The following is a 12,685-nucleotide window of genomic DNA, read 5'->3' as shown; positions in this document are numbered from 1 at the left end:
TCAGGATAACATGAAGGTGTGGTATGATCGAAAGGAACAGCCTGAAGGAGATTAAGGTCGGCAACGAGGTTTTGGTGTTGCTGCCACTGCAGGGGCAGCCACTGGCCGCTTAGTGGTCCTTACCTTGTAGTGCAGCATACTGGAGACATCAACTACCTGGTGGAGACCCCCGACAGAGGGAAGAAGCACCAAGTGTGCCATGTGAACATGCTGAAGCCGTACCATCATGCACCAGATTCTCCGGCTCCTGTACACCTAGTTTCTGCCACAGCTGCTGCTGCTGCGGAGGGTGTTAAGAGTGGCTTGTTTGAGGTGGACTGTGAGTTTCCAGATTGTAGCTGGATGAAAAATGATGAGGCGGGGTCCATTCTCAACTCCAAGTTAGCACATCTGCCTTGGGACCGAGCATCACAATTGGTTGCCATCTTGTCAACTTACAAGGAAGTGTTCAGCAATACCCCTGGGAAGACCAATTGGATTCAGCATGACATGGATGTGGGTGACGCTGTTCCTGTGAAGTTGCCCACTTATCAAGTTAGTCATCAGCGTGTTGGTATGCTGCGCTGGGAGCTCAATTATATGTTGGACCATGGGCTTATCTACCCCTGTGTTAGTCATTGGAGTTCCCCTGTGATGTTGCAGCCTAAACCACATGGCACCAGAAGATTTTGCATAGACTACAGACGGGTGAATGCGCTGACCAAGACTGATATGTACCCACTGCTCCGGCTTGAGGACCGCATCAATCTCATCGGCTCATCTAGTTATATCCCCAAGTTTGATCTCAAGAAAGGCTTCTGGCAACTGCCTTTGACTGAAAGGGCTAAGGAAGTGTCATGTTTTGTGGCAGACAGACAAACATATCAGTGTAATGTGATGCTGTACGGTATGAAAAACACCCTGGCAACATTCCAGTGATTAATGAACATGGTTGTCAGTAGTATGAAACATTGTGTGGTATACTTAGATGACATAGTAGTCTTTGCCGATGACTGGGAAAGCCACTTAAGAGAACTAGGTGTTTTGCTGTTCAAGTTTTCCAAGGCTAGCCTTGTAGTAAATTTAACCCTTACACTGCGGGCTTGTTTCCCAATGTTTTGCGTGTCCAGCGGGCATATTTGGGCTCCAACAGACTCTCAAAAAATATTTGCCAAAAATCAGTTATTAGTCCTAGAATATTAAAATTATATATGCTTATGGCACATACCTTCAGCTTTCTCCTGGGATGTTTGTTGAGCCTTCGTCGATTACCGTAGGACTTGTGGAGACCTCTGAAGTTGGGTAACGAAGTCTCCACTTTACACTTCCCGACAACCCGTAATATGATTACCACAGCCAGATATTATCACTATAAACACTATTCTATGATTATCAAGTAGTTTGGGATCCATACTCCAAAAAAAAAAAAACACTGTGAAAGCAATGAAAATTACGAGCGCGTATGACCTTCCCACTTGCGCTAGTTCGCTGTTGGTATTCTGTCATTTATTATTCATAAAACCCCTCACACTTTATATTTCTATTACTATATAACACTTATATATATCTGCAGTCTTTATCCATAAGTTTCCTTCAGTAGTATTAGTTTATTGTCACTGAAATCATTCAATTTTTCATTCAGTAAAATACGTAGAGAGCCACGGATTCACTTTCACTGTTATAACCTCAAGTGTTTGTACTCATATTCTTTTATTACTAATTACTTACATTTCCATTTACATTTTCTATTGTATTTTCAATATTTACACTTCTATTTTACTTACACTATGTTATTCATTGTCACTTTCAGTAACATAAACTATATTACACTGTTCAATCATATGTACTGTACATCCATTGCTTTCACTTGCTATTTACGCATTATTTACACATTATTTTCACATTATTTTCCTTTCCCACTTGCACTTTTAGAACTGCTTCTGGCTGTGGTAATCAAAGAAGCAGGTAAAGCAGAGGGGAACCTGGCACTCAGCACACTGCCAAGAGGTGCGTTTGTGCTCAGGTGTGCGTCGGGGGGTATGTGCACACACCTGGCACCTGCGGATCGCAGCCTTCCTCTTGCTTGTGGCAGGCATTTGCACCAGTCTGTGACGATCCATGTACGCCCTCTGCTCAAGTCTGTCGGGAAGTCTTACTGCATAGCGCCTTGGAGTTGCTGCTGTCACCCTACCATATCTTTCAAGCAGCTGCTGAACACAAGTCCTGGCGAACAACCTCAGGGAGATGGACTTGGGTGACTTGACCTTCATCTTGTACAGGATGAAGGCGTTCAGCATTGTCATGTCCATGAGATGCAGAAAAACTTTCCTGTACCACCTAGTATTCTTCCTGAGGCAGTCGATCTCTCCATTCATCATGTCGGACTTGTCCACCAGCCGCATGTTGATACTGTAGTCTAAGACAGCATCAAGTTTCCTCATAGATTCGCCTGTCCTACGGTCGACCTTCCCACTGTCTGTCATTTCCCCCTTGTGCACGGTGGTGAGCATGTGCACGACCCTCTTGTCATGCCACTGTATTGCCAGCATCTTCTCAGACTTCCGTAGGTGCACGTCTCCTCGCTGCGAGGTTCCTGCCTCTGGGAATTTTGGGAAGTGGGCACGATTACTCTTCACAGTGCCACAGGAGCCGATGCCGTGCTCTGAAAGGTATTTGGCAAGTTTTGGTGCTGTATAATAGTTGTCTGTATACAGCACATGATTCCCACAAAATTACCTTTCAAGGAGCACTTTCACTACACAGCCTGAGAAGCCAAGGGGGTGTGTTTTATCAAGATCGACAGTGCTGGCTGAATAAATGACGAAGTCAAGGATGTACCCCGTCTTACAGTTGCACAGTACAAAGAACTTGATTCCAAAGAGATGGCATTTGCTTGGAATGTACTGCACAAACCTAAGACGTCCTCTGAACAAAACCAAGGATTCGTCAATGACAACCTTCTGAAATGGGTGGAAGAATGTCATAAACTTATCCTTCATTCTGCTCAGAATCTCCTGGATCTTCCAGAGTGGGTCGGTTTGGGAAGGTACATCGTTGTCGGCAAAGTGCAGGTTTCCCATGATGTTTCGGAAGTGATCTCTGGCCATGTACTTATTGAAGGTGGGTGAGGGTAGTAAGGGGTCCATAGACCAGTATTCTTCCAACTCATGCTTCTTTGAGTGTGGCATGAGAAGCATGAGGGCGAAGAACACATACAGCTCCTGCACTCCCAGCATGGACCACTGTTGCATCTTGGCTGCACCTGTACCACTTGCAGCACGTTGTGATTCATACCTGTTGGTCTCATCACATATGTGCTGCATGACTTCATCATCGAGGAAGGCCAAAAGGAAGTCTACACACTCAGCATCCTCATCAAGAGTGAAGGCAGGCTGTATTCCTGATTAACTCTCGTCAAAATGGAGATGTTCAGGGACAAAATCGAACCCTTCCGTCCACGCAAAGGCGTCCAGGATTCCCTGTCGTGGCGGTGTAGGGTGGGTAGGGTGGAGGGTGGCTGTGGGGCAGATTTATCAGGTTCAAGGTCACTCGCACTGACTCTGGGTTGCCGTACAGCACTAGCAGCCCTTACTCTACTAGCAACTCTACTTTTACGGGTCAGAGATTTACCTCTTCCTCTACGGCCTGCCTTCACTGTTGATGCTGGTGGTGACTCCGACGACGAAGACTCTGGAGAAAATTCAGCAGAAGAAGATGAAGAAATGAGTGAAGTGGGGCTTGGGGAACGGGGAGGTGAATCACCTTGGGACTCATGGCAGGCTGGGTCACGCGGGGCCATTGTTCTGGGTCTAAACTGCCGCCTTTTCAGTCCCTTCCCAAATTCGTTCCCTGCTGCACTAAGGGCTCCTTTCCTTTGGAGCTAGGGATAACTTGGGACACTGAAGGACTCGTACTAGTAGTTTCTGGCACGATTTCCTCACCCGGCTCATCACACGAATCCCCCGAAGGGTCAAAGTCACTATCCATCATTACCATAGATATTTCGGCTAGTTCACGTTCCACTGCAGAGTCACTTAGTCTTTTCCTGCTTCCCCCACGAGTTTTTCTGGGTGTAGAGGTCACGAGGCCCTTTGCAATGGGCGCAGAAGCGGCAGAAATGGCGGGGAGCGAGTGCGACATGCTTTGACCACAGAGGAGGACAAGTAACTAAATGGCGCAGCTCATCTGAGAAGGCAAGGGTTGACAGTGACAATGGGGATGACAACTGCTAACTTACATGCTAATAAATTATTGGTAGAAAATCTCGGCAATACATAAAGAAATAGGTAGTTCCAGGTGAATGTAAATGTCACTTAGGCTTCTCCCTTCCTTTCTGATATATATTTTTATTACAGAAATAGATTACAAGGCATAATTCAAAGGGGAAATTACCGTGGGAATGTAGCGAATGCATGCGCATATGAGGTATTGTCAGGTGATAATTAGCCAATTCCTGGTGTATACCACTATCACTTACCTTATTTTTTTTATGGTATATATTATTTTGTATAAGTATAGGGTATAGGGCTTATTTCAATGGATGAAATCTGTGGAAAAATCCGGGGGAGATTTGCTTAGTGCAGCGTGGCTGGGGAAATGAGAGGACAGGGTAATGGAGGGGTGGTAGGGAGGGGAGTCAGGAACGGGGGAAAATGGCTAAAATGTCAACAATGGATGGGAGTACAGATGAGATTTGGAGTGCTGACTAGTGTTGGACATTGGCAGTACTGATAGATGATACAAGCCACCACTTGAAAGCCCGGGATAATTCAAAATAACACAGAATCACAAAAGTGACGCCCCGCAGTATGATCCATTGTGCCCGAGCGTCACGAAAGTGACGCCCCGCGGTTAAGGAGTTAAAGAGTGTGAGTTTGTTTGTGCACAAGTTCAATATCTCGGTTATCTGGTCGGCCATGGTTGTGTATGCCCCCCTGACTCTAAGATGGAGGCAATAGTTTTAAGGCACCATAAAACAGGCACAAGGTTCGGAGATTCGTCAGCAGTGCTGGTTACTACCGTCGCTTTTTGAGGAACTTTGCAACAATTGTGGCCCCTCTCACTGAAATGCTTCAGAAAGATAGAAAATACATCTGGACTGATGTGTGTCAGAATAGTTTTGATGCAGTCAAGGAGATCATGTGTATTTTTCCAGTTATGGCTGCACCAAACTTCCTGTAGATGCTAGTAATGTGGGTGCAGGAGCTATGTTCACCCGTTGCGTCCCGGCAGATTTTTCACGACTGACCTCTCCCAATCCCAGCAGATTTTTTTGTTTGTTTGTTTTTTGGCTAAAACCTCTGCTTTTTATGAGAAACATCGAAAATTCAGAGAGAAAGTGCTCAGTTGAGTTTAGAAATACCAAATACAGGTAAGGGTACCCTCACCTTGGTACCATGTTCTCTCAGGCCAGGCTAAAGAGAAGACGTTTTCTTGGGAGGGGTAACTATTCCAAACCACTCATTATTTGTAAATATTTATTTATTTGGTACGAATTTATATGTTGTACAAGAGCATATTGGTTTTTGCACAATAATATAGACAATATAAGCAATGTTCACTCACCAGAAATGTCAACATATGGCACCTTCCTTTACAATGTTACTGCCTCATCACTTCTGCTTCTTTCCTCCTCTGGCTTCTTTCTTCCTTTGTCCTCCACCTCAGGAATCACTTTTGCCTTGAATTTCGTCATTGGAGAGACTGTGGTGCAACATGTCTCTACAGGCCAAGTCACTGGTAACAAGTGAGATGTCGAGAAAATGGCTTGCAGGTGGGGGAGGGGGTTCAGGTGGGGCCAAGCATTATCCCTACCTGGCGTTGGGTAGAGGAAGGTCTCCCACATATGCCTACCAAAAATCACCCATGAAACTTGAGAATGTGTAAATGAAGGACCTCACAATTGCAAAATGTATGGATACGTTGTCGGGTGTCACCGTGACAAAATGTGGCAATGTATCCATATGTCATCGGGATGCCTCAGGTTAATGCAGGACGACGATCATGGCATAGAGCATCCTGTTTCTTATTTCAGTAAGACGTTTCCTATTTCTCAACGTAAGTATTCTGTTATCGAAAAGGAACTATTAGCCCTGATCCTCGTCCTGCAGCACTTTTCTGTGTCTGTCCCTGCATTTGGACCTACTGTTATTGCATATACTGATCATCACCCATTCAGATTTCAGAATAATTTGAAGATGAAGAATCAGTGATTGACACATTGGAGTTTGTTCCTTCAACAGTTTCATTTGGATGTTAGACATAGTAAGGGTGTTGACTATACCATCGCTGATTGTTTGTCACGTCCTTAAGAACGAATTTTCCTAAGGGAAAATATTTCTTAGGTGTGGGCGTGTTACATGTCTAAGAATGTCTATATATTTTTGTGTATATATCGTGCATATTATATGTGTGTGTATAATGCGTGCGTGTCGCCAGGCGAGGTTTGTGCATCGATGCTATGTACACTAGCATCCACGTACACGCACTGGGTATTATATTGTTGTTTGTCAATATGCACACATTTATAAAATCTTAGTTAATTCTGTTTGCTTTCTCAATGCAGATGACTAAAATTGTTTCTGGTATCAGTGTCTTCCATTGAGGCATAAAGTGGTGACAAAGATTTGTAGTCACCAGCGATAGTTATAACGTTTGGAGTATAGGGGAGAGATTAAATTTGCTTAACTCTATTTTGTATATTTCTCGTCTGGCTTGCACCTGCGAGCTGGTGTGGGCAATGGCCGGAGGGTATATAAGGGTAGGATTTTGAATGGAGACCAGAGTTTTTGTGGGACTACCGCCGATAGAGTGTTTGGACTGGAGATCACAGAGGGAGGAGAAGCAGTACTTTGTGTATTGTATATTTTTCTGAACATCTTTTCACTCTGTATCAACATCCAGTTGCTAGTATTATTATTACTGTATTATTATTGTTTGTGGCAGTTGAGTGCAGTTCAGTTACCTCTTGTATGATTTTGTTTCTTTTGTATTGGCAAGTTTGTTCCCAGACTTAAGTGTGACTATTCAGGGTATTATCAGGTGGTTTGTTTTTCTCATTCTTTTGTGATTTATTATCTCACTGTAAATTTTGTAAATATTAGCTTGTATTGTATTAGGTATTTTTCATTGTACGTCAGCTAATTTTATTTACTTTCAGACCTGTGTTGCGAGATTGACTTAGTGTTTTTTATTGTTTTTCATCAGTTGATTATTTGATCATTTCCCTTTTCACTCTGATTTTTGTTTTTTCTCAGTGTTCTAACGTAGTCAGATTTACTTATCTTGTGTTGCCTACACCCATCTCGTAGCAATACATACATACATATTTAGTGATGAGATAGAGTAGTAGGAGGAGTGGTACGGTAGGCTATACGAGAGAAGGGTGTGTGAGTGGAGGAGGACAAGTGACATGGAGGTGATTCATTTGTTACCATCCCTTTCTGGGATTACAGTGTGTTGACACAGATGGACAGACTGGTAGAATTCATGGTCAATATTTACTTTACATTCCCCACTGTTTTGGAGGTTTTCTCTTTTTCACCATCTTGTTTTTGTCCTGCATGCGGTTGATTTGATGTTGAAGGTTGTCAAAAAGTTGTATCTTTTTCTTTTAACCCTTCGTTAGTCAGGTGGGGTACTTTGCACCCCCATTTTTTTTAAAAGGTCATATTTCCTAGCCGGTAAGTCGATTATTTCTCTCCGTTCCAGTACTCTCCTCATTCAGTGAGGAGAGGGAGCATATGCATTGTTTTAGTCCTGCCTCTGTTGTAGTGAGAGAGAGGGGCACTCCCCCCCCCCGGGGGTGTCCAGTCACCCAATCAAACTAACCATTTGATCACATTGATAGAGATTGGTTTTGTATCTTATTTTTGCATATTTTTTATTGTACTAATTTTAAAAATCACAAAATGTTTTTTCCTGTGCGTGTTTACCTGACGAATGAGATATGAGTCCATTTGTTATTTTTTTACTGATATTATAATTTATAGTATTTTATTATTATAAATTAATAAACACCACCAATAAGGCATTCAATCTTTTCATTAGTGATTACAGAGATATGCTGAAGCGGGAGTATGAATATATTTTACATGTTAGTAACACTATGTGTATTTTTGTATTGGGGTGTTGTAACACCCCACCGGACTAACCACGTCTGAATATCCCACAGGACTAACGATAGGTTTATAAAGCTAGCCTCATCTAACCAAACCAAAAGGGATTATAGCGTAGTCATATGGACTTGCACAACAACTGTCACCCACCTCTTACCAATAACACTTTGTTCCCTTTGTATTGTGCAGAGGCTGATGAGGTTTGTTCAATATCTAAAACCGCATTTCCGACAACCTGCTACATCAAATCATCCCACACAGAATAAAACCAAGTGGTGATAAGGAGGAGACCCGCCGAAAAAAGGAACCAATAGATATTGACTGAATTCATTTTTACTGTATTTTGATCTAAAACTGCCATCTCTCCATCGCCAGTGCCCAGTTGTAACAATAAATTAAAGGTGGAATATGATGCTAGTCACGAAAAAGTGCTATGGAAAGGGTGTACTAGACCTGTTTCTCTCTGCTACTAAACTCTGTGATATCAGCTGAAGAAAGGAGGATTATCTGAACCAATTTAAGGTAAAAGAAGTATAGCAATGTCAATAACTATAGTTTAATTGTTGACTGTAAATATACTTTTGTGATACTCACTTTAAAAAATGTCATTTTTGCTATGGAAGGAGGGAGAATGATTTTGATATTAGGATCGTCAATGACATCTCTGAGGGTCTGGTAGGGATGACTGATGTGTCTGACAGCCAGGAGGGACATGAGGCTACCAACGTAGCTTTGTGTTAACACCATTATCATCAGCATCCACACCCCTTGCACCACACGTTCCCACCACCACCACCCATACGACTTAGACACGTCTGTTTAGAATAAGAGGGATTAATATATTAACATATAAAGCAGGCAACGTTGGGTCTGGTTAGTACTTGGATGGGTGACCGCCTGGGAACACCAGATGCTGTTGGCATCCCTACGTGTCAAGTGGGGTTGGTGGAGGATTAGTGCCCCTCCCTGTAAAACAATTAACTCTAAGCCCTTGGCCACCCCGTTTGGGATACATGGCGTCTGGCAATGAATGAAATGAACATTAAAAGAAGGACAAGTTTCAGTTGTGACATTTATGTTACCTTCTTGGAGGAGGATGCGAATACAGTTGAATATGTTGGTCTCTTGTCTGGGTGGGTGGTTGGTGTGTGGGGGAAGGCAGGAAGGAAGTAGTAGCATGACAATGATCACAGCCAGCAGTGCCGCCCCCACAGCCACCCACACTAGCGGTGACAGAGGCAGCAGGAAGCCCCACGGGTCCACCTCAGGGCGACCACGGGCAGCGAATATTTTACCTTGCGTCATAAACACACAAGGACTGCAGTGCAAATACTTTTTCCTGTCGTCTGTGATGCCATATGGCCCACCACTGATATCAGCCTCCTGAAACCGAGTAAAGTTATTGAAGAAAGAGCAGACAGCTGAACATACAGACTCGTCCATATATAACACTCCACTTTCACTCAGCTGGGTGATACCTCGTGTGCTGTGGGAATGGCCTAGTGAGCGTTGTCAGTATCTACCATGCATCATTTATTAATTTCCTACTGATACTACCACAACCGCGACCACACTAGCCGACTGAGTCGTTCCTGCAGCACATAAACTCTGCCACATGTGTTTAATGAAGCGCAGTTTACGGGTCATCTGGTATTTTATTTGAAATATTCATATTTTATAAGAAAAGGGTCGGGTGTGACTAAATATAAACCCCAAAATATGATCATTAGTTATGACTGTTTATGAGGAACTGAAACTAAAACATTCAGTTTTATTTCATGTGTAGTGTACTGTGTAAGCCTTAACACTTTTGCGTGTTGTGCTGACTGATATAGAAAACTCTTATTAATTTAGTAATGTATATCTGAGTTAAAGAAAATTGAATATTTAGTTAAAGTGAGAGTGAGAACAGTGTCTCTTTAATATATATACACTCGACAACAAAAGTCCTGTCACCTCTCCTACTTTCCTCTCCATGGGCTGTAAACATCAGTTTGGTGATTCTACAGCAACTGACACTGATTACTTTATCTGGCCATAGATCAATGTCATTTATATCACTTGCTTCACATTCAAGAGACTAATTTTCAAAGATCATAAGCAGAAAAGCAGGAGAGATGACACGGCTTTAGTTGGCGATGGTACTGTGTTGTAAGTGCATCAAGGTAACAGTTAGCTCAGTGTGACCTCAGTATACCCACTGTCCTTGCATAGGTGTTGGGAGAGTTACGTGGACTCCCTTAGGTACATGTCTGTCTTTGAACAACCTACCAGACACACCAATCAAACAAGAAAGAGCACTCTGAGAATGCAATACACACGATCACCAGGTGGTCTATGGGCCGATTAATTCAATATACCCTGTGATGTTAACCTTCCACAAATTACCCTCAGAATCTAATAACTTCATTGTTGCCTAACAGGCCCGTAGCCACGGGGGGGCTATGGAGGGGATAAGCCCCCCAAAAAAACTCATTAGCCCCCCAAAAAAATTTTCACTTAGAAGCGTATATGTTTTGCTTACACACAAACCGGGAAAATATAAGAAAATTCAAGCCAGATATACTACTTATTCATGACATATGATTTGATTCTATACAGCTACATGTTTAGTGATGGTTATCATATGGTCATGATGTAATTCATTATATGCAAAATAAGCTGGTATTGGATATAGGTGTTAGACTGGAATTTAGTTGAACCGGTCGTTTGTTGAATGCACCGTATCAGCACGGCAGCAGTTTGCATGTTTATATGGCATGTGCCATAGGAAAACGGCGCGCAACCGTTTAAAATTCAAACTTATACCGACGAAAACACAGTGAAGCCTACCAACCTTGGCAGTCTGGGCCCTGCCCCATTAGATAGTAGGTGCAGCGAAGAGCGTCACTCAACCGACAGTGTGAAACAGTACTTTGTGGGACGAGTGATCAGGTACACACGTCTTCTTGTAACCTTGTTACTCGTTAGCAATATCAGTGCCAGTCTGTAAATTGCAAATACTCCCGGAGTTATAACTATCTTTGAAAAAGGTACAAATTGAAACTTATGAAAGTTGAAAAGCTACGAAGCTATGAAAAGTATCTTGAAAGCTATGAAATATATTTATCATTAAAATATTTTATCCTGCCGTTTTTTGAAGATTGGCTTTTTGTCTGTCACACGTATAATGGATGCATTTGTGATAAGGACAAAGAGAGCCATGGTTTCATCTGATGAGGCGTTCTCCCCGACAGTCTTGGCAGCAAAGTCTCCCTCTTCTCAACATGTTTGCGCTTCGAACCTGCTGCCCGATACCTCTCATTCTAGTGGAGTCTCTCAGCCTCCATCCGGTCTTGGAAACCAGAGACCTACTTAACCTAGTGTAGCGAACCCACCAAAGACTATGTTCGGAAAACGAAGTCGTTCATTCCAGGACAAATGGTACTCTGATCGATCTTGGCTGGAATATTCCATGGAAAAAGACTCATGCTTCGGCTTTCCTTGTCGAAAGTATTTGGCTGGTAAGGATCCAGATAAGGTATACACCCATGTTGGTTTCAAAAACTGGAAAAGCGCGACAGATAATGGAAAAAGTTTTTCAAAACATGCTGGATCAGGCCCATATGCTTGCTGTGGCTGCGTGGGTTGATTATAAAAAGTTTGAGAGGAAAGGCGGTGCACTTGAATCTCTGTAACACCCACGTGGAAAATAACTGGTACTACCTCTCCCTAGTGTTCAAAGTTACCAGGTTCCTCACAACAAATAAGTTGCCATTCAGAGGAAGCAAAGAGAAGCTTGGTGGACTCCATTCGGGATTGTTCCTGAAAATGGTGGAGTACAGCATGGATATTAATAAAAAATTTGCTGAAATCAGCAAGTTGATTTCAGAAAATGCGAAGTACACATCCCCACAATTTCAAAATGATGTGATTGGAATGATGGTGTAGTTGGTGAAGGATAAAAAGTGTACACCAGATAAAAATGACAGACACTGGGTTGTTCACCATTAAGTGCAATGAGACCAGGGACTCAGCTAGAATTGAGCTTCTTTCTGATGTGAATAGGTTTGTTAGAAAGCATGAACCACCGATTGAAACACTTCTCAGACTCTATGAGCTGGAGAGATTTGACACAGACTACATCACCGAACACGTTCTACAAGCACTGAAAGATCTCGACCTTAAACTGTTGTTGACACAGTGATGTGATGGAGTGTCTCTCATGTTGGGCAAACACTTGGGGGTACAACATCGAATCGCTAATCATGTTCAGAGAGATGTCCCGTGTATACACTGCTTCAACCATCAGCTTCACCTTGTCATTCATGTATGTCAGAAAGTGGACATAGTGCGAGAGTTTTTGGCGTATCAGCAGTTGAATGATTTCTTGGCAAAGCCCAAAGTTCACGCAGTGTGCAGCAAGTCAGGCGCGATGCTGTTGGCCCATTTGATGGAACATCACTGGAGTGGGCATTTCAAGAAAATTAACACCACGTGGAAAACTACGAAACTATCATCTCAACACTGGATTCTTTCACTGTGGGTGGCCCTGTTGATCTGTCGGTGACTGCAATTGAGCTGAAAAGGCTCATATCTCAGGAGAAGTT

At 42.9% G+C, this 12,685-nt stretch overlaps 1 protein-coding gene across 1 annotated transcript; it reads right to left on the bottom strand.

Annotated features, from left to right (window-relative positions):
• Positions 1-1,069: 1,069 nt before the first annotated feature.
• Positions 1,070-11,888, bottom strand: LOC145398207 (uncharacterized). Its single transcript, XM_080271160.1, has 4 exons — positions 11,825-11,888; positions 9,179-9,391; positions 8,691-8,911; positions 1,070-1,135 (listed from the first exon to the last, which is right to left on the bottom strand). The coding sequence occupies exons 1-4, from the start codon at positions 11,886-11,888 to the stop codon at positions 1,070-1,072; spliced, it is 564 nt and encodes a 187-aa protein (XP_080127286.1).
• Positions 11,889-12,685: the final 797 nt, after the last annotated feature.

This window comes from Coenobita brevimanus, chromosome 44, assembly GCF_032717465.1.
Source record: "Coenobita brevimanus isolate Jiangsu-jjx chromosome 44, ASM3271746v2, whole genome shotgun sequence".
Lineage (NCBI taxonomy): Eukaryota > Metazoa > Arthropoda > Malacostraca > Decapoda > Coenobitidae > Coenobita > Coenobita brevimanus.
The sequence above is the reverse complement of the archived record's forward strand: the minus strand, read 5'-3'. Positions and strand labels throughout refer to the sequence as shown.

Bases quoted from the DNA above. Each gene is read 5' to 3' on its own strand.
- LOC145398207 (XM_080271160.1), bottom strand. From the start codon at position 11,888: ATGGAGTCCACCAAGCTTCTCTTTGCTTCCTCTGAATGGCAACTTATT. The intron at 8,912-9,178 runs GTAACATAAATG...TATTCTAAACAG, and splicing joins TCGCATCCTCCTCCAAGAAG to ACGTGTCTAAGTCGTATGGG. The intron at 1,136-8,690 runs GTGAGTATCACA...ATATTTTTTGAG, and splicing joins CAAAAATGACATTTTTTAAA to AGTCTGTTGGAGCCCAAATA.